Here is a 21,803-nt window from a genome sequence, read left to right on the forward strand (position 1 = left end):
TTGAGAGTTCGAGCCCTGTGTCGGGCTCTGTGGACAGCTCAGAGCCTGGAGCCTGCTTCAGATTCTGTGTCGCTCTCTCTCTGCCCCTCCCCTGCGCTCAATTCGCTCTCTCTTTCTCTGAAAAATAAATAAAGATTACAAAAAAACCTCCCCAACACCTAGAATATTGTAGCTGGTTGACGAAATCTGAGAAGTTACACATAGAAGTGGATTGTAAGGGAACTGAGGTAAAATGGCATGTTTTGAATTGAATGCTCCGGGTGTTTTATAAAGTCACACACGCTGATATCCTGAGCCAGCTCGTCATGGCTTGAGAGGGATTGCTGTTCACGCTCAGGAGCTTGGGAGACGGTTTCCAAACCACTGCCTGCTTGAAATCGCCCACTGTGTGTGTTTACAGCGTGGAGACTGGCCAGGGAGACAGTGAGGCCTTCCCCTCCCAGCGGAAGCCAGGCATTAGGCCCTCCCCAGCACAGGCTGAGTGGGGCCCCAGCGGGCAGCCGGGTGGGAGAGTCTCTATGGGCTTACGCTGCATAGCCTGGGTTCCAGCCCCGTCCCAGCCCGGCCTTCTCAGGACATTGGGAACCACCCCATCTCGCTGAGCCTCACACCCGTGCTCATATGGTGGGGAAGCCAGCCACCCCTGGGACCTCTGTGAGGGTCCAGCCCAGGACCATCGTCAGACTTTCAGCTCAGCGCCTGGCACAGTCCTGCCCAGTAACCATCACCTCTGTTAGGGCTCCTCCTCGGCCACACTTGATCTGAGGCAGCTATGAGATAAGGCTGGAAAATCTACCAATTTTATTTTATATTATTATTTCTTTTAAAGTTTATTTATTTGAGAGAGACAGAGACAGAGACAGTATGAGTGGGGGAGGGGCAGAGAGAGAGAGAGAGAGAGAGAGAGAGAATCCCAAGCAGGCTCCGTGCTGCCAGCACAGAGCTGATGTGGGGCTTGAACTCACGAAACCGTGAGATCGTGACCTGAGCCAAAACCAAGAGTCGGGGGCTTAACTGACTGAGCCGCCCAAGCGCCCCTGGGAAATCTACCGATTTTAAACGACCACCCCCTTTGGCAAGAATCCTGTTTGTTTGGTCCCTGTCAGTGGCTCAGCGTTTATCATTCGATTTGCCGTGGCCACACTTTGACCTCTGGAAGCAGCCACGTTTGGCGTGGTCTGGTCCCTGCCTTCGTCCACGTGTAGAAAGGAGCAGCCAGTGGCGTCCGTGCGTTGTGAGGTGTGTGCCGAGTCTGGACGCCCGGGGAGGCTTGCGGGGTGTGTCTCCCCAGCAAGACCTTTCTGCTCTTCGCTTCCCAGCCCGTGTGCTGCTTCCTGCAACACGGAAGTTAATGGCACGTGGTTAGCAGCATGGCTCCCAGGCTTAACTGCCCAGGAAGCGCCCCCACCCCCCATTTCCAGGTGAAACCAGTGCCTTTTCCCCACACTGGCTCTGGGCGAGGCTGCCCCAGACGCCCCCTGCCTGCCCGGGAGGTGCCGCCATGAAAGATGAGGTCACACAGTGAGATGACTTTGTAGACAGCTCAGCACAGAGCAGATGTGGGTGTTTCTTGCCCAACGTATTTGCTGTTCGCAAGCAACCTTTGTCTGAATGTAGTGGGAGGGCCACCCTCCCTGCACGTGGCATCATGCAGCGTCTCGTGGGCAGCCCAGGTGCATGATCCACCAAAGGAGCCGCGTCCATTTGGTTCTTTTGAAATTTGTATGTAATTTTAAAAATTTCAAGCCGAATAAGAAACGAATGAATCCTTAAAAATGGATGTAGCTGTGTTAGCTGCTAGGTCTATTTTTTAAAATAATGCCTGGGCTGTGGCATAGATCCCGAGTTTTGACACCTTTTTACAAAGTGAGTAAAGAGGAACAGTTCAGTTCCCACTGATGTGTTATCAGCGACTCTCCTGGAAGGTGGTGAAGGAGGACCCACTTTGGTATGGCTGAGATGTTAAAATAGCCCCAGGAGACCCCCTGATAACCTCAGAACATCGAGATCCCAAACCTCTGCAGAAGCAAAGATTTTTGATTCAAATAGGATGGGTAGAAATTTGAGGTCAAGTTCACAAACCTCTTCATTTTTAAATATAAAGCACATCTAATTCATAGAACTCAGTCTTTCATTTCCTACCAGCGTCTGAACTCTGCCTTCTCCCCCTTCCCGTGTGGGCTACAAGCTGAAAAGCAAACCCTTTCATAGCAGAGAGGAGTCCAGGAGCTTTGGTCCCAGCTGACTCCTATCAGGTCAAGGATTTCAGTTTAAAGCATGCTGTCTGACATTTTGGTTATTCCCAAATACATTTTGATTGGAAAAAAAAAAATCTCAAAGAAAGCAAACTGATTATCAGTAGGAGTAAGAACATTGATTGCTTCAGAGGGGTGGGGTTTTCCTGGTCACATGGAGGGCCTCAGGGTGCTGGCAGCCCTATAGCCTGGACTGGGGGGTGGTCACACAGGTGGCTGCTCTGGCATTTTCCACCTGCCTGAACCAGTATGCTTGGTATGTTTCTCTGCGTGCTTCATTTTATCATTAAAGAAGAAAATAGTCTCTGTAGGTCATGGGATTTTTTTGTGTGTAATTTCTACATAGTCAATAAGTAAAAAATATTTTTAATATTTGTTTACTTTTGAGAGAAAGAGACACACAGAGCACAAGCAGGGGAGGGGCAGAGAGAGGGGGAGACACAGAATCTGAAGACACAGAATCAGCTCCAGGCTGAACCACAAGATCATGACCTGGGCCAAAGTCGGATGCTCAACTAACTGAGCCACCCAGCTGCCCCCACAGTCAATAAGTATTATAAACATGGAGTATGATGACATGATTTAATCTTATTAAAATGCTTATACCACAACCAACAGTACGAGGAACTTTAAGGTTCATTCAAATGAAATGACCAGAGAATATCTCTGTGCACATAGGAGAGTTTCCCTGTTAACAGTATTTGCCAGAATCCACGAGCATCTTTGCTCAAAGAGTCATCAGGGGTCTTCCAGTTCATTCCCTCTAAGCTCTTGTGGGAAACTGAGAGCTTTCTGGCAGATCAGCATTCGTGTTCTCCCGTTTTCCTGGATTAGACAGTGAAGAATTCCTACCCTCTCATCTAAGGGGAGGCCTCATTATGGAACCAAGTGGTAACTGTTAGTAAGAAGGTCATGAGCAGGATGTTTCAATAGGTGGATGTTACTCACCTGACTAAGGGATATAAAAAGTATCAAGACTTGCGCACGTAATTAATTAACCATGAAATAACGATGTTTCAGCACCTCGGACAGCAGCACGATGTCCACCAGCCAAAGGTATTTGTTAAAGTGGAGTGTTCCTCTCGGACACGTAGAAGTAATAGAGTACGGCAATAATGAAGGTGCTGGAGAAAACAGGTGTCCCCCAGTGTACCCACCTGAGAGCCTGGCGGTCGTTGCCAACGCTAAGCCAAGTAAGTGACACTTTTACTAACGTGCTTGTGCGTCGTGGGGCTGGCATCTGCACTGACCTAATAGACCCTGTTTCCGTGGCCTCAACATGAATCCAAGGACCCAGGTAGATGGTCAAGCCGTTGGATGATGTCGTCTTTGGCGCCTGTGTTTTATGTTGGCTGACAAGTGTAGACTGAACCCTCATCTTTGAGCTTGTCTCCACTGGTGTGCATCCTGTGGGTTTATGGGGAAATCCCATCACATGGGTGCATTCAGTCTCCCCAGGTTTGATTTCTGTTCTGTTCTGCATTTCCCACATAAGCAGTTAGGGCTCTGGCTCCTGTCTCCTGAGTGTGCACTGAGTTGCCACACAGGACATCCTTGAGTGTGTGGATCTGGGTTGTAGGTTCAGCTCTGCATGGACCAGCCCGGGAAGCCCTTTCTCTCTTCCCCAGGCTCCTTGTGGAGGGGGTGCTGGCCTCTGCGCCTGACGGGGTGAGATGAGCCAAGGGTGTCCTGATAACTTTGGCAATGCTTCAACAGTTGTGTAATATTTCTTACTAAATATTACTGTGGTCTTTGGACTGTGGATTTTGGACATAGCATAGTATTCATGACTTTCTCCTTCCCTCTCTCTCTTTTAATCCAAATAAAACCTGGCTGAGTTTCACTCACTTGCTGGCCTCTGCCCGAGTTATGAATGGGAACTTTCAGTAAGCCTTTTTATGCATGGAATGAGCCTTTATATTAAACATTAATGCTTTTGAAGTATTTATTTTGAAAGAGAGAACATGAGCGGGGGAGGGGCAGAGAGAGGGAGACACAGAATTTGAAGCCGTCTCCAGGCTCCTGGGTGTCAGTACAGAGCCCAACGTGGGGCTCGAACCCACGAACTGTGAGATCATGACCTGAGCTGAAGTCGGACGCTCAACCAACTGAGCCACCCAGGCAACCTAGGGATTGTCGCATCTGAAAGGAAGGGCTCTAAGGTCAGTGTGGAGCTGCGTGGACTTGGGGACCTGAGACGCTGCTTTGGGGCCTAGGGGCCCTTGTCCCATGTTTCATCCTATGTTCCTCTTGCTCTCGTGGCTTCTGTTACATGTGCGGTCAGACGCCGGGAGAATGAAGCATTGGGTCAGAGAAGGAAAACTGAATCACTGCTGGTTACTTGGTAAACTGTCTGTTTCTCAGAACAACAAAGAGCAGAATGAAGGTGGCTGGTGATGTTCAGGTGATACCAGCTTCTCCAGGAGAAAGAGTTAACGTGCTTGTCCGTCCATGGAGGAATCGCCCATCGTTAATAGACTGTGGCCATGGAAGGGTTTGATTGGGAATTTTCTGGACGCAGCTTTCCAGATGGAAAGGCCTCAAGGAAGCTCCAGGAAGCAGTGTTCGTGGCCCTGGAGTCCTGGGAAGGGCACTTGGCAGGGTCACTGCCCACCCTGATGTCCCGGTTTCCTGACACAGTCATTTAACGGTGTCAGTTCTGTGTTGGACATGTTACTTATTTCAGCGTTAACGTTTTTATCGTGGTGTTCCTACGGTACGGCTCACCCACCTTACGTGGACAGTGGGCGTTACCTTGGCGGTGACCGGTGGACAGACACTGCCCAGAGCTGGGGGTCCGGTGGGCACCGAGACTACAGTTCAGGAGGTCCCCACACACGGACGGCTGTGGGACATCTGTTTGCTGGGTTCCAGGTTTAGGGGTGCAGCTTTGCTGTGTGGCCGTCAGTCCCGTGGTTTCCCTGTCCACAGGTTGGATTGCAATTTTAGCTCTGGGCTCCGAAAAGACCGGTGTGGAGTAAATGTGTTTGGTGGTTTAAATGCCTTCCAGGTTAAAGATAATGTTTTTTTAACAAATTAAAACGTGTGGATTCCGTGTGCGTTAGAAGACCGAACTCAAGTCGGGCTTCTCCGGGGCAATTTCAGGCTACCGGGCAGGGCGTCTGGGCTCCTGTGCTCCAGAGGCGCCGGCTGGGAATGTGGTCACTGGCGAGTTCTGCAGCAGGGGTCATCCCGCCCGGTCCAGACTCATCAGGAATGAGGGACAGTCTGTTGTTGGGGCCAGAAAGTGACCCGGTCTGTGTAGCCAATCCATAGTATTGATCTCCTTCGCACCAGCCTGCGGCCAGCGAGCGGCTTAGTTTTCGTGCAGATAGAACCGTGCCCGTCCACGAGTCACGGTGCAGCAGGCCTGTACCCAGCGGCTCAGGGTTTTTATAGAACGGATTCAGATGCGCCCACACTGCTTGTGTTCCTTCTGATTCTCTTGATTTGTCATGCCTCGATTATTTCGAGCCGCGAAGTAGGAACGATTGTGCTCTGTGGATAGCCCCATGACTCTCCTGCTGTTGGAATGGCTGTGCTCTGAAAGCCAGCCCGGAAAATTCGGTGTGTTATTCAGTGCTGGAGATGAAGTGTGGGCGTCACTGCGTAGCAACCACTGTCGGGAGCTGCCAGCGTGGCCGCCGTGCGTGGGCCCCAGGACCCGCACACACACCTCGTCCCCAGAAGAGCCGCTGGGTTTGCCTCCCCGACCCGTGACGTTTCATTGGCGCTAACGTCTGCGCTGGGGGCCGGTGCCCCCGGGTGCGTGCTGGGTCCTCTGCGACCCCACGGCTTCGTTGCAGAAAATAGGCCTCTTGAAGGTATTTCGCAAAATTCCGTGCTTTGTTCCGGGGTGACTGAAAAGTTTTCACGGACACTGTGAGTCAGAGCTGGTGACCTTAGAGCCCCCGTTGCCGCCTCCACCCCAGCGGCGGGGTTACGTGCACGGGGCCGCAGCCTGTCTGGGAGTGCGTTCACAGGAGAATGAATTCACCTGTCGCCAGAGACAAGGTGTTTTCTTTCTTTCTTTTTTAACGTTCATTTATTTATTTTGAGAGAGACAGAGAGAGCTCACGTGCGCCAGCAGGTGAGGGGCAGAGAGGGAGAGAGAGAATCCCGAGCAGGCTCCACGCTGTCAGCACAGAGCCTGGCGCGGGGCTCGAACTCATGAACCGTGAGGTCGTGAGCTGAGCTGAGATCAGGAGTCAGAAGGTTACCCGACTCAGCCCCCAGGCGCCCCAGGGTTTTCCTCATGCAGGGTCCTTACAGCCTCCGTCCGTTCACCGGCACGTCTGGGGCACCCCCAGTTTTCAGGGAACTGTGCTAATGGGGGCTGGGGAGGGGATGGGGTCTTCACTGGAGGAGACCCACCGTCGCCTCTTTGAACACGTCCCTAGGAGAAGGTCTTCAGACGTCTGGAGAAATGGGTGCAGGCTGAGCATGTTGTGGGGGAGTGCATGCGACGTGTAGGATTCCGTCCCGTCGCCGTCCCTGAAGATGAGTGTGAAAGTCACCGGCATGGCTGTACTTGTCCGTCCTCGGGGGCACACAGGGCGGGCGGGACCGGCACCTGCCCAGAGTGTGGCAGATTTTTGTGGGGCCCCATGGCGGGCTCTGCACGGACAGCTCGGAACCTGCCTCAGATCTCTGTCCCCCCCACCGCCCCATGTGCTGGGCCACGCGCACCATGAAAACACAGGGCACCTTGTTCACAACTCTTAAGGATTCTGAGTCACGGTCAGCGGAGCCTGGAACCAACCAGGAGACCTGGTTTCTTCTGGGCCACACCTGAAAAACCGTCCCCGTGGTCACATGGGTCAACTTTACATCCTGTTCTTCCCTAACGGTACGTTTGTAATTTAAGATAATTTTGGCTAACAACACACGTACTCAATTTCATTTACCGAGTGTCGATGCCCAACCCGGCACAGCCTCGTGCTGAGCTCTGAGGGCAGCTCTGACCACTGGCTCGCGGGCTGACGCCACGAAGCTGGTGCCGCGGAAACATGAACCCCGAGAGACACCTCTTGCTCACCCAGCGGAGCCTCCCCTCGTCCCTGGGTCGGAGCTCCTGCTCTGCCTGTTGCCGGTTACTGTCGAGGGGACGCGAGGCGGTATACTTCCATGGACGTGGGAGAGAAGTGTGGCTACCACTGCACGTCCTTCGAAGTGTGGGGGTGTGAGTGTGGTTCTGTGTGCGAATCCTGCCTGTGTGACCGTGGGGGGAAGTGACAGAATACTTGGAACTGCATCCTGTGACCTGCAGGGCCGCCCTGAGTCCAGGGCAGCGGGGGGGCGGGCCCTGGAGGGACGCTGTCCCCCTCCCCGGCTCCCCCCGGACACGAGAGTCCTGTCTGTGTTCCTGTTGTTCACATTAGAGACAGCGCACTGGGGAGCCCACTCTGGTGTCGGATGACCCTGGTTACGGGAAATTTGGTTTGGGTCCGGTGCCATGTGTAGACACCGCTTACCGCAATGACATCAACAAGGCTTAGAGAACACCCAGAGCGGTAAACCGTCCGTCAGAGCCAGAGCGTGAAATGCTCCGTGAAACAGCTCACTGGCTCGGGTCACAAAGTTGAGGTCATGAAAGACGCCCAAGGAACGGGCCTACACCGGAGGAGAGTTAAGGAGACCACAGCAGCTAAGTGCGCGTGGGACCGCGCACCGAGATGACGTGAGTGGGGAGGCTTCAGGTTACTTAGCAGTGCTGTGTCTGCGTGGCTCCATGAGATCGCGGCGTCCCGGGACGCAGGGCGAAGGGCGTACGCAGGGGACCTCTGTGCGTCTTTCTTATGTCTGAAATCATTCCACAGTTAAAACTTAGAAAAGGAAAAACCACCAAGTGCTTGGAAGTACCTACTTTTTTTTTTTTTTTAATTTTTTTTTTTCAACGTTTATTTATTTTTGGGACAGAGAGAGACAGAGCATGAACGGGGGAGGGGCAGAGAGAGAGGGAGACACAGAATCGGAAACAGGCTCCAGGCTCCGAGCCATCAGCCCAGAGCCCGACGCGGGGCTCGAACTCCCGGACCGCGAGATCGTGACCTGGCTGAAGTCGGACGCTTAACCGACTGCGCCACCCAGGCGCCCCATGTACCTACTTTTTAAAAACATTCTAAGTCGACCGGAATCTTAATTTTAGTGCTTTCTCCCCCCGCCAGCATAGGTGCAGACGGCGCTTCAGGTGCGTGCTGCTTGCTTGTTTTGCAGACCAGGTGTACGTGGGGCCGGGACAGCTGTACCAGGATCTGCAGAACCTCCTACATGACCTGAACGTCATCGGTCAGATTTCTCAGCTGATCGGTAACCTCAAGGGGAACTATCAGGTAATGGTCGAAGCCGCGTGACTCGGAATTCTTTTGTCACTTGTGAGTCCTTGTCAGACCGTGGCCGTGCCTCCGGGTCCCACCAGACGTGACGATTACGGTGGTTTTAAGAACCAGTCCAACTGCGTGTTTTCTCCCGTTTCGGGTGGGGCGGGACTATTTCAGGGTCGCCGTCCTCCGTCTGCGCGTGGCCTTGAGTAGCAGTTCCCTCTCAGACATGTCTGAGCCAGACCGGCACGCGGCCCGAGCCCCGGGTTCATGTTTGGAATCCAACAGCGTTACTGTCTCCTCTGAACTTTCCTGGTCCCGCCTTGCTATCCTCCTTGCGCCGGCCCCGCCTTTTTCACGCACGTAAAGCGTGCGCGTATGTGTTTCGTTGGCAGAACCTAAACCAGTCAGTAGCCCACGACTGGACGTCAGGTTTACAAAGGCTCATCTTGAAGAAAGAAGAGGAGATCAGGGCTGCGGACTGCTGCAGACTCCAGTTACAGCTTCCCGGGAAGCAGGACAAGTTAGTAGTGACCCTGCCAGGGGCCTCCTTGGCCGGCCGGGGAGCCCGCCCTGCCGTGACGCCAGCCTTCATGGTCTGGTGATGGCGCCTGGCAGACAGGGTGCAGTGTCCCGGATGGGGCACAATGCAGGACACGAATGCCTTTCCTCTGTCCCTGGCAGGTCCGGGCGGCCCACGTTCTTCACGGCTGTGTTCAATACGTTCACGCCTGCCATCAAAGAGTCCTGGACCAACAACTTGAAGATGGCCAAGCTCGCCCTGGGTAAGACTGGGCTGATGGGAGCTAAGTGAGGGATGGTCGCACGACCAGGCTGCGTCCGCTGGTCCCCTGGTTTTCTCCGTGACGGTGAAATATGTGCCTAAGAGGATAAAACCAGGTCAAGAATGACCTCGACGATAGATTCATCCATTCACCTGAAAGAATGTTTTTATTTATTTATTTTTTTTAACGTTTATCTACTTTTGAGAGAGAGAGAGAGAGGCAGAGCACGAGTGGCGGAGAGGCAGAGAGAGAGACACAGAATCTGAACCGGGTTCCAGGCTCTGAGCTGTCAGCACAGAGCCTGACATGGGGCTCGAACTCACGAACAGAACCGTGAGATCATGACCTGAGTTGAAGTCAGGCGCTTAACCGACCGAGCCACACAGGTATCCCTGAAAGAATGTTTTTAAACGGGAAAAATTGGCTCCAGGATGAGTGATTTTTTAAGACCTCTATGTTATAATTTAGGGATCCTAGAAAAAAGTAAGCCGCCCCTTTTATTGTAACAAAACATTGACATCAGCTGAGACTGCCAGCACTCGCGATAAAGGCCCGTGAGTCTGTGGCCCGGGAGTCGGGAGTCGGGTCTGGGTCTAGTCGTGGTTCCCCCTCCCCAACCTGGGAGAAAGTATAGGGTGGCACCGAGTAGTCACTCAACAATCCTGCAGCAGAAAAAGGAAGTCCTGTAGTTTGATCCGAGACAAGTTGACCTCATGGTTACTTTCCTGCTCCTTTGTCCAAAGCCTTGCTGTCTTTCCATCCACGTGATCGGGCAGACCTCTCTCTCTAGACCTGCATAGGGAGATGTGTGTGACTCACACACACGGGTCTGTTGCTCGGCTCACGCTGGATATTGCGTGCGCGTGCACATGTGTGTGCAGTTCTCTTTGAGATGTGGTTGTTAAATGAAAATTAGACACAGAAGGGAACTGGGCCCTTGTGGTGCTCTCGCCCCCGGAGCTGTGATGAGTGAAGCGCCCTCGTCCCACGTGAGCCCCCCTCCTTCCTGAATAATCTAATGCTTCATCAGGCCAGGCTCCTCAGCAAGTCCACAACCCAGGAAATGGCCCGCTCCCTGAGGAGTGAGCTGAACCTGGAAACGAGCTCTCTGTGTCTTTAAGAGCTTTCGTTAAGAGCCCAGAGCTGAGATGGGCAAGTTGCTCTATAGCAAAATATGTCCTCGTTTCCACTTTTTTTTTGTCCTATACTGTTGTCCTGTTGTCAAAAACCCTCTCACTGTATCTGTGGTATTTGAATCTGGACATTTCCGTTGCTTAAAAAAAAAGGGGATCAAGAAAAACAGCCTTAGGTGCTTTACAAGTGACATCTCTCAGCCCTTTGCGCCAGCGCAGTCACGGGGAGCACACCGGAACGCGGGACGGACGTGCTTTCTCAGATAAAGCAGCGAACATACTGCTTTTCCCTTGAGGAAAGATTGTGCTGTTTTCCAGAGATGAATGTTTAGTTCTGCTATCCCCTGCAGGGCAGGAGGACCGAGTCTGGGGTCCATGCACCCAGGGCAGGAGGCCCAAGCCTGGGGTCCACGCTCAAGAGAGGAGGCCCGAGTCTGGGGTCCACACGCCCAGGGCAGGAGCCCGAGGCTGGATCCGCGTGCTCAATGTGGGGGGGGGGGTGGCTGAGCATGGGGTGCGTGCGCGCAGGGCAGGGGAGGTGGGGCTGAGCATGGGGTGCGTGCATGCAGGGCGGGGGGGGGCTGAGCATGGGGTGCGCGCACAGGGCAGGGGGGTTGCTGAGCATGGGGTGCGTGCGCGCAGGGCAAAGGAGGGGGTGCTGAGCATGGGGTGCGTGCGCTCAGGGCGGGGGGCGGCGCTGAGCATGGGGTGCGTGCGCGCAGGGCAAGGGAGGGGGTGCTGAGCATGGGGTGCGTGTGCGCAGGGCGGGGGTGGGGGGCTGAGCATGGGGTGCGTGCGCGCAGGGCAGGGGGCCCGAGCCTGGAGTCCGTGCGCAAGACAGGAGGCCTGAGCCTGAGGTCCGCGCGCTCAGTGTGTGTGGGGGGGGGGGGGGGGCGCTGAGCATTGGGTGCATGCGCTCAGGGCAGAGGACGGGGAGGCTGAGCATGGGGTGCGTGTGCACTGGGTCGGGGGCCCCGAGCCTGGAGTCTGTGGGCAAGACAGGAGGCCTGAGCCTGGGGTCCGCACGCTCAGTGGGGGTGGGGGGGGGGGGCTGAGCATGGGGTGCGTGCACGCAGGGTGGGGGGCCCCAAGCCTGGGGTCCGCACGCAGGATAGGAGGCCTGAGCCTGGGGTCTGCACGCTCAGTGCGGGGGAGGGGGGCGCTGAGCATGCAGTGCGTGCACACAGGGCAGGGGGGCACGAGCCTGGAGTCCGTGCTCAAGAGAGGAGGCCCAAGTCTGGGGTCCACGCGCACAGGGCAGGGGGCCGGAGTCTGGGGTCTGCACGCAGGATAGCAGGCCCGAGCCTGGGGTCTGCGCGCGCAGGGTGGGGTTGGGGGGCTGAGCCTGGGTTATGCACGCAGGGCAGGGGGGCGGCGAGCCTGGGGTCCACGCACACAGGCGGGGGCCGGGGGGAGGGTGGCCCGAGCCTGGGCTCCACAGGGCCCCCAGGAAGCTGCCGATGGCTCAGCTGTCCTTCCCCATTCTCTCTGACCTGACCACAGAGGAGGAGAACCACATGGGCTGGTTCTGCGTGGAGGATGATGGGAATCAGATTAAGAAGGAGAGACACCCCCTCCTCGTGGGACACATGGCAGTGACGGTGGCCAAGCAGCAGGAGTTCAAGGTGACAGGAGGGTGGACCGGGAGACAGGGCCCACTGTCTGTGTGCCCTCTTGGTCTGGGTGGGGACAGCGCCCCATGTTGTCACCCCAAGTCAACTACGGTTTCCCCTTCTCCGTGGCTGTGTGGCGGGGAGCCAGTTAGGATCATTAGAGCACGAAGGCGAGGCCTGCCTTTCTGCTCAGCCGTCGGCCTGGCGCTGGGGCTTTGTCGCGCATCTGACGTCTGCAGGGCACCCTTAGTCCTTCCAGGGCACACGTCTCAGACCTGTGGGCTCGGCTGCCCTTGGCTTGGTGGCATCCAGGTCCCACTGTAGGTCACGGTCAGTGGGTCACAGAGGGTGGCTTCCAGTTCCCACAGTGGGTCATGGTCAGTGGGTCACAGTCAGAGGGCAGCCCCCAGTTCCCACAGTGGGTCACGGTCAGTGGGTCACAGTCAGAGGGCAGCCTCCAGTTCCCACAGTGGGTCACAGTCAGAGGGCGGCACCCAGTTCCCACCATGGGTCACGGTCAGTGGGTCACAGTCAGAGGGCAGCCTCCAGTTCCCACAGTGGGTCACGGTCAGTGGGTCACAGTCAGAGGGCGGCCCCCCGTTCCCACAGTGCGTCACAGTCAGAGGGCGGCATCAGTTCCCGCTGTGGGTCACGGTCAGTGGGTCACAGTCAGAGGGCGGCCTCCAGTTCCCACAGTGGGTCACAGTGAGAGGGCAGCATCCAGTTCCCGCTGTGGGTCACGGTCAGTGGGTCACAGAGAGCAGCACCCAGTTCCCACCGTGGGTCACGGTCAGTGGGTCACAGTCAGAGGGCGGCCTCCAGGTCCCACCATGGGTCACGGTCAGTGGGTCACAGTCAGAGGGCAGCACCCAGTTCCCACAGTGGGTCACAGTCAGAAGGCAGCATCCAGTTCCCGCCGTGGGTCACGGTCAATGGGTCATAGTCAGAAGGCAGCCTCCAGTTCCCACAGTGGGTCACAGTCAGAGGGCGGCATCCAGTTCCCGCCGTGGGTCACGGTCAGTGGGTCACAGTCAGAGGGCAGCATCCATTTCCCACCATGGGTCACAGTCAGTAGGTCACAGTCAGAGGGCAGCCTCCAATTCCCACAGTGGGTCACAGTCAGTGGGTCACAGTCAGAGAGCAGCACCCAGTTCCCACCATGGGTCAGGGTCAGTGGGTCACAGTCAGAGGGCGGCCTCCAGTTCCCACAGTGGGTCACGGTCAGTGGGTCACAGTCAGAGGGCGGCCTCCAGTTCCCACAGTGGGTCACAGTCAGAGGGCGGCCCCCAGTTCCCACAGTGGGTCACAGTCAGAGGGCGGCATCCAGTTCCCGCCGTGGGTCACGGTCAGTGGGTCACAGTCAGAGGGCAGCACCCAGTTCCCACAGTGGGTCACGGTCAGTGGGTCACAGTCAGAGGGCGGCCCCCCATTCCCACAGTGGGTCACAGTCAGAGGGCGGCCTCCAGTTCCCACAGGGGGTCACGGTCAGTGGGTCATAGAGGGCGGCACCCAGTTCCCACCGTGGGTCACAGTCAGTGGGTCACAGTCGGAGGGCAGCATCCATTTCCCACCATGGGTCTCGGTCAGTTGGTCACAGGCAGAGGGCGGCCTCCAGTTCCCACAGTGGGTCACGGTCAGTGGGTCACAGAGGGTGGCACCCAGTTCCCACAGTGAGTCACGGTCAGTGGGTCACAGTCAGAGGGCGGCACCCAGTTCCCACCGTGGGTCACGGTCAGTGGGTCACAGTCAGAGGGCGGCACCCAGTTCCCACAGTGGGTCACGGTCAGTGGGTCACAGAGGGCAGCCTCCAGTTCCCACAGTGGGTCACGGTCAGTGGGTCACAGAGGGCAGCCTCCAGTTCCCACAGTGGGTCACAGTCAGTGGGTCACAGTCAGAGGGCGGCCTCCAGTTCCCACAGTGGGTCACAGTCAGAGGGCGGCATCCAGTTCCCGCCGTGGGTCACGGTCAGTGGGTCACAGTCAGAGGGCGGCCTCCAGTTCCCACAGTGGGTCACAGTGAGAGGGCAGCATCCAGTTCCCGCCGTGGGTCACGGTCAATGGGTCATAGTCAGAAGGCGGCCTCCAGTTCCCACAGTGGGTCACAGTCAGAGGGCGGCATCCAGTTCCCACCATGGGTCACGGTCAGTGGGTCACAGTCAGTGGGTCACAGTCAGAGGGCAGCACCCAGTTCCCACAGTGGGTCACGGTCAGTGGGTCACAGAGGGCGGCACCCAGTTCCCACAGTGGGTCACGGTCAGTGGGTCACAGTCAGAGGGCAGCCCCCAGATCCCACAGTGGGTCACAGTCAGAGGGCGGCCTCCAGTTCCCACCGTGGGTCACGGTCAGTGGGTCACAGTCAGAGGGCGGCACCCAGTTCCCACCGTGGGTCACGGTCAGTGGGTCACAGTCAGAGGCAGCACCCAGTTCCCACAGTGGGTCACGGTCAGTGGGTCACAGAGGATGGCACCCAGTTCCCACAGTGAGTCACGGTCAGTGGGTCACAGTCAGAGGGCGGCCCCCAGTTCCCACAGTGGGTCACAGTCAGAGGGCGGCCTCCAGTTCCCACAGGGGGTCACGGTCAGTGGGTCACAGTCAGAGGGCGGCACCCAGTTCCCACCGTGGGTCACAGTGGGTCACAGTCAGAGGGCAGCATCCATTTCCCACCATGGGTCTCAGTCAGTTGGTCACAGTCAGAGGGCAGCCTCCAGTTCCCACAGTGGGTCACAGTCAGAGGGCAGCATCCAGTTCCTGCCGTGGGTCACGGTCAGTGGGTCACAGTCAGAGGGCAGCATCCATTTCCCACCATGGGTCACGGTCAGTAGGTCACAGTCAAAGGGCAGCCTCCAGTTCCCACAGTGGGTCACGGTCAGTGGGTCACAGTCAGAGAGCAGCACCCAGTTTCCACCGTGGGTCAGGGTCAGTGGGTCACAGTCAGAGGGCAGCACCCAGTTCCCACAGGGGGTCACGGTCAGTGGATCACAGTCAGAGGGCAGCCTCCAATTCCCACAGTGGGTCATGGTCAGTGGGTCACAGTCAGAGGGCAGCACCCAGTTCCCACAGTGGGTCACGGTCAGTGGGTCACAGTCAGAGGGCGGCCTCCAGGTCCCACCGTGGGTCACGGTCAGTGGGTCACAGTCAGAGGGTGGCATCCACTTCCGACAGTGGGTCACAATCAGAGGCCTCGTGTTTGCCTGAAGGGTCGCACACTGTTTGCTGAAGCTAGTTTGGGTCGAGGGGCTGTTTTGTTCATGGTCCTGTGCTGCCTGTTGAGGCACCACAACGGGTGTCTTCGGGGACATGTGGATGTGTCCTCCCGTGAGAAACAAGTAAAGACATTCCTGCTTCCTGGTCTCAGGCCAACACCTGGGCCTGGAGCCTGGGCCCCCTGCGGCTCCCCAGGGAGGCGGGCTGGCAGGCAGAGGGCAGGACCGTGCGTCCGCATGCCCACACCACCAGCATCCCGGACGCCGCAGCCACCTGTACGCCCCAAGACGTTTGCGGCACGTCCTGGGGTCCGAAGATACTCAAGTGATGACCCATGTGGCTCCTTAGAGGGTTGCCTCCAAAAAGCCGATTTTAGTCTGTTTTTTTCCTCCCATTCTAATCTCTAATACGTAATCACCTGCGGTTTTTGTGTCTCAGTGTCAGAAGTCTCATCCGCTCAAGGTACCGTGGCGTCTGGACGCCACCTGGTCCTGTGTTAAATGTGGGCATTTGATTTTATTTCCGCTAGATCGAATGTGCCGCCTACAATCCTGAGCCCTGTGTGAATAATGAGGTTCAGCCGGATTCGTCGTCCACGGCGCACGGTTTTCTGTGGGTAAGACGCGCTGCGTGTCTTTAATGCGGGTCCCTGAAGAATCAGGGTCCATGGGCCGCGTGACGAGAAGCCATAGGTTTGAAAGGTTCAGACTTGGAACGCCTGCTCGCTGCCCGCGTGTCCTGGGCTGTGTTTATAAACATGGAAGTCATGGACCAGGAGAGGGGACTGAACACTTTCGGTAAAGATGTGTGAGTCTCCCTGCCTTTTCTTTCTCATCTAAAACTTTACCAGGGTAGATTCAACCAACTTAACGAATATGGGAATTTAAATATTTCTTCAGTTAAATCGCACGAGATTTCTTTGTTCCCTGTCCAAGCCGTTGCTGGCTTCTTTACACTGGAAACTTAGTAGTTAATTTGTTCCAAATGAAGTGTTGCATTTGGACTACGCTGCGGTTGAAGCGGGGTTTCTGGTTCCTGCACCCAAAGTGCGTCCCCATGCACTGTGTTTTGAGGTCTCCTGTGCCCCGCTCCCTACGCTCCCCCGGCCTCCTCCCCGACGGGCGCCCTGCTGTCTTACAGCTCCGAGGTGCCCAGCGCTCAGGCGACCTCTCCTGCCCCCAGCCAGCGCCTCTGTGTGGTCAGTGGCCTCCCTGAGTGCGCAGAAGGGGCCGCCTCATTCTGTGCACTCAGCCACCGAGGGTGGGACGGGCTTATCTCCCTAAGGTTTTTGAACGTTAAGAGAGTTTTCCCACCAGTCCGACGTGGAATGGGTACCTCACTCCCTCTCCTGGTCGCACCCCGCCCCTGCCGGTCAGAGCAGGGCCAGCTGGTGGCACCGTTCGCCTGGAAGGCTGTCCGAGCAGGACGCTTATGTGAGCATCGAGACATCGCAGGAGGGGTCAGGGGAGTGTGGCAACATTTGCAAAGCCGGTGCGAAGGACGAAGGGTCTGTGAAGCCTAGACACCACCTACCCGGCCAACTTTCCCCTCCAGGACCTCGCGAGCTCTGTGGGGTCAGTTCTTCGAGAGCAAGAATCCCACTCTTTCCCACTTAAACAACAATTTAAGTTGGGGGCGTCCGGGTGGCTCAGTTGGTTCAGCGTCCGACTGGCTTGGGTCATGATCTCGTGCTTCAGGAATTTGAGCCCCGCATCGGGAGCCTGGAATCTGTGTCAGATTCTGTGTCTCCCTCTCTCTCTGCCTCTCCCCCACCCACACTCTGTACGTGTGTCTCTCTCTCAAAAGTAAAAATAATAAGTAAACCAACAGTTTAACTTCAAATTGGAAACGAAGTTTGCCGAGTGTGTTCAGTGACCCGGCAGATAGGTGCGTGGGCCTCCCCGCGGTGACAGGGGTGTCACAGGCGCCCGCACACGGCCTCGCACGCGAACGCTGGTGACCACGTGGGGAGGCGTTCTGACGCTGCCTCGTCTCCGGCGCTCGTTTCCCTAGGTGAGCGTTAGTGTTAAAGTGCTGAGACTCGGTATTCATGTACTTAGGACTCAAGTGGTGCCTGAGCTGGCCGTCACCTGTGTGGTGCTGGGGACGCGGGTTTTCAGGGATGCAAACACGAACTGTGAAAAGCTGAAACCCCCCTCCTGTTACGAGAATTAACGGGAAGAGTAGCCCCGTGAGTTGAAGACAAATGTGCTCTGACGGCAGGTTGTTTAGGCGCCCCCGACCCTCTTAATCGCGCCGGCCCTCGTGGGCATGTCGGTTCTCTCGTTGCCATGGAGTGTCAGGCCTCCGCGTGCTGTGGAAGCTCCCAGTGCTCCCCCCCCCACCTCAGGTCCGAAGCTGCTGTGGAAGCTCCCAGTGCACCTCCCCCCCCCCCACCCCCTGCCTCAGATCCGAAGCTGCTGTGGAAGCTCCCAGTGCTCCCCCCCCACCTCAGATCCGAAGCTGCTGTGGAAGCTCCCAGTGCACCTCCCCCCCCCCCACCCCCTGCCTCAGATCCGAAGCTGCTGTGGAAACTCTCAGTGCTCCTCCCCCCCCACCCCTGCCTCAGATCCGAAGCTGCTGTAGAAGCTCTCAGTGCTCCTCCCCCCTCCCCACCGCCTCAGATCCGAAGCTGCTGTGGAAGCTCCCAGTGCACCTCCCCCCCCCCCCACCCCCTGCCTCAGATCCGAAGCTGCTGTGGAAACTCTCAGTGCTCCTCCCCCCCCACCCCTGCCTCAGATCCGAAGCTGCTGTAGAAGCTCTCAGTGCTCCTCCCCCCTCCCCACCGCCTCAGATCCTAAGCTGCTGTGGAAGCTCCCAGTGCACCTCCCCCCCCCCACCCCCTGCCTCAGATCCGAAGCTGCTGTGGAAGCTCCCAGTGCTCCCCCCCCACCTCAGATCTGAAGCTGCTGTGGAAGCTCCCAGTGCACCTCCCCCCCCACCCCTGCCTCAGATCTGAAGCTGCTGTGGAAGCTCCCAGTGCACCTTCCCCCCCCACCTCAGATCCGAAGCTGCTGTGGAAACTCCCAGTGCTCCTTCCCCCCCCACCCCTGCCTCAGATCCGAAGCTGCTGTGGAAGCTCCCTGTGCTCCTCCCTCCCCACCCCCACCCCTGCCTCAGATCCAAAGCTGCTGTGGAAGCTCTCAGTGCTCCTCCCCCCCCAACCCCTGCCTCAGATCCGAAGCTGCTGTGGAAGCTCCCAGTTCTCTTCCCCCCCCCCACCCCTGCCTCAGATCCAAAGCTGCTGTGGAAACTCTCAGTGCTCCTCCCCCCCCACCCCTGCCTCAGATCTGAAGCTGCTGTGGAAGCTCCCAGTGCTCCTCCCCCCCACCCCTGCCTCAGATTCAAAGCTACTGTGGAAGCGCCCAGTGCTCCTCCCCCCTCCCCCCCGCCTCAGATCCTAAGCCGCTGAGGAAGCTCCCAGTGCACCTCCCCCCCCCCACCCCCTGCCTCAGATCCGAAGCTGCTGTGGAAGCTCCCAGTGCTCCTCCCCCCCCACCCCTGCCTCAGATCCAAAGCTGCTGTGGAAACTCTCAGTGCTCCTCCCCCCCCACCCCTGCCTCAGATCCGAAGCTGCTGTAGAAGCTCTCAGTGCTCCTCCCCCCTCCCCACCGCCTCAGATCCTAAGCTGCTGTGGAAGCTCCCAGTGCACCTCCCCCCCCACCCCTGCCTCAGATTCGAAGCTGCTGTGGAAGCTCTTAGCCGTTCCTCTCTCTCCCCCACCCCCACCCCACCCCTGCCTCAGATTGGAAGCTGCACCAGTCAGATGGGCCAGATCGCCATCGTCTCCTTTCAAAGCTCCAGCCCCAAAGTCATCGAGTGCTTCAACGTGGAGTCTCGGACACTGTGCATGGTGTTCATCCCTGCGGAGCCCGGGGGCGCGGCCGGGAGGGCGCCGGGCGTGCCCACCATCTGCCTGGGCACTGAGGAGGGGAGGTGAGCCCCGCGTGCCGCTCCGTGACGAGGAGCCGGACGGTCACCTGCTCCATCTGTTGGGTGACACTGCGTGGCGAGAGTGGCTGGGGTCGCTGACCTTTGACACGGCCAGCAAGTGCGCCCGTGCTGCCTGGCGCTTCCCCTGATGTGTTTCTTCTTATCCCTGATTTCAAAAGTACCTTTCTCTTCATGTTTTGGAAAAAACACGGCCAGAGTCTGTGCTGTAAACATATTGAACACAGACACCTTTTAAAGGAAAGTTAACATGGTTTTCCTGATACGAAGTTTTAAGATAGATTGAAAGAAGTAATTTTTTAAAATATGTGTAACCCAAACTTTGTCCTTTAAAATGAAGCGAAGGGGGCTGAGAGGCAGCAGCGTTTCTGCCTAGGGCGGGAGGAGGCGGGAAGGGCTGGGGCGTCACAAGCACTTTGTGATGAGATGAGGCTGCTCTTCCTTCCCGAGCAAATGCACTGACAAGGTTTGCGTTCTTCTCTCAAAGCATCTCCATTTACAAGAGCAGCCAAGGCTCCAAGAAGGTGCGTCTGCAGCACTTCTTTACCCCGGACAAGTCCACGGTCATGAGCCTTGCCTGCGCGGCCCAGAGCCTGTATGCCGGCCTGGTCAACGGGGCTGTGGCCGTCTACCAGAAGGCGGAAGGTAATTGCATCTGTGCTGTGCGTGCGTCTGTGCGGCCGGTCTCGTGGCCGTGTCCGGGGGTTTGCTGTGGACTGAGCTGTGTGCTTCTGGGTCACATCCCCGCCAGCGCTTACCCCCACCTGTCCCAGGCACGTGACTTCCCAGCCCCGAAAGGAGCACCCCAGCCGCACAGGCGGAAAGCTGTTTCAGAGGACGGTCTCCTGGTGACCCCTTAGCAGGCCGCCAAGTACCTTCCTCTGTGTGCGTCTGTCTCCCCGCAGCCACGATTCTGTCCCCCGGCCCCGCAAGGCTCTCTTACCCGGGGGAGGGGGGGCACTGCAGGCCATCCAGGTGAGCGGCTCCGCGAGGTTGTCACCAGCCCACCAGCCCGGCCATCGTCCCTCCTCCTCAGGCTCCTTCTCTTGTCACAGGCTTGGCTGAGCATTCCAGTGGCTTCCGGTGACAGCAGAGGGGCCGGTGGGCGTCTCTTCCCCGGGGCCCCCGGGGCCCCCGGGTCCCCCCGGGCTGCAGCTCTCAGAGGCAGAGGCAGGGGGCCTTGTGTCCACACCTGCTCCTGCCAGTTCTGATCTGACAGATTGTCGCCCCTTTGCGGAAGCTCTTGTTCTCAGGGGCTCCTTCTCACCTCACGCCTGGCTGGCAGGCCTCCCTGCACCTCTCGTCCGGGGGTTCCACGGACGTGTGGGATTGCCGCCCCGGGGCCTCAGCGCTAAGACGTCGTGTCTTGGCTGGCTCGGGCGCCATAGCAGATGCCACAGAGCGGGGCCTGAGCAGGGTGTGTCAGCGGGTCCCTGGGGAGAGTCGCTTTCTGCTGTGGAGGGTGCCTCCCCACCGCGGGACAGGGTCCTCACGCGGCGGACGGAGCACGCGCTCTGGGGCGTCCCCTTGCAAGGGCGCTGATCCTGTCACGGGGCCCCACCTGACACGGTACGTGTGAGCGCTCAGCGCCCTACCTACCCTTCCTCTGCCCAGTCCGGGCGGTTTGCACATCCTGGCTGGTTTCCACGGCAACTGGGCAGCCCCGTGTCCAGTTGGGTCCCCGACGAGGAAAAGTAAAATGGCAAATTTATCGGAAGGGTTGAGTGAGGGAAGCCAAGGGCTGAGGCCCCTTAAGGAATGGGGGTTGCCTGGCCCCCCTGGGTGCTTTCTGTTCCTGATACCTGCCTGCCTGCCTGTGGTCCGCCCCGGGATCCCCCACCCTGGCTCCTGCCCTCCTGTGGTCCACCCTGGGAATGCCCCCCCCCACCGGCACCTGCCCGCCTGTGGTCTACCCCGGGAACCCCACCCCTGCCCAGCTCCTGTCTGCCTGTGGTCCACCCCGGGAACCCCCCCCCCCCCCGCCCCGGCTCCTGCCCGCCTATGGTCCACCCTGGGAACCCACCCCCACCCCTGCCCTGGCTCCTGCCCACCTGTGGTCCACCCTGGGAACCCCACCCCCCACCCCCCCCCCCCGGCTCCTGCCCACCTGTGGTCTACCCCAAGAACCCCACCCCCGCCCAGCTCCTGCCCACCTGTGGTCCACCCCGGAAACCCCCCCCCCCCCAGCTCCTGCCCGCCTGTGGTCCACTTCGGGAACTCACCCCCACCCCCGCCCTGGCTCCTGCCCGCCTGTGGTCCACCTCGGGAACCCCCCTCCCCCCGGCTCTGTACTGGGGTCAGTCACCATCTCAGGGACAGTCTGAGCGTTGGCTGGTTCAGGGGACCCTGAGCTGGTCACCAGCGGCTGCAGATGGGCACAGGTCCTACTCCTCATGCCGGGGGGGCGAACAGAACAGTACCCAGAGGTGAACATAGCTCTCAGGGCACCCAGAGAGCGCTGGGGGGTGCTGAGGTCAGAGTCGTGTGCGGGAAGGCCGTGGAGCCAGCCTGGAGGTGTCCGTCCTGTGGAGCTCGGCCAGGGG

At 58.0% G+C, this 21,803-nt stretch overlaps 1 protein-coding gene across 7 annotated transcripts in view; it reads left to right on the forward strand.

Moving 5' to 3' along the window:
* The window catches only part of ARHGEF10 (Rho guanine nucleotide exchange factor 10), a 107,563-nt gene that overhangs the window by 67,588 nt on the left and 18,172 nt on the right, over window positions 1–21,803 (forward strand). For all 7 annotated transcript variants that reach the window (XM_086703059.1, XM_086703061.1, XM_086703062.1 and 4 more), the window contains 8 exons: window positions 3,276–3,448; window positions 8,472–8,587; window positions 8,971–9,098; window positions 9,260–9,360; window positions 11,997–12,118; window positions 15,839–15,925; window positions 19,055–19,245; window positions 19,748–19,905. In XM_086703059.1, the coding sequence (XP_086559185.1) occupies window positions 3,276–3,448; window positions 8,472–8,587; window positions 8,971–9,098; window positions 9,260–9,360; window positions 11,997–12,118; window positions 15,839–15,925; window positions 19,055–19,245; window positions 19,748–19,905 (1,076 nt within the window). The remainder of the gene's footprint in view (window positions 1–3,275; window positions 3,449–8,471; window positions 8,588–8,970; window positions 9,099–9,259; window positions 9,361–11,996; window positions 12,119–15,838; window positions 15,926–19,054; window positions 19,246–19,747; window positions 19,906–21,803) is intronic.

The sequence above is a fragment of the Puma concolor genome, chromosome B1, assembly GCF_028749965.1.
Source record: "Puma concolor isolate L17-30 chromosome B1, mPumCon1.1.hap2, whole genome shotgun sequence".
Classification (NCBI taxonomy): Eukaryota; Metazoa; Chordata; class Mammalia; order Carnivora; family Felidae; genus Puma; species Puma concolor.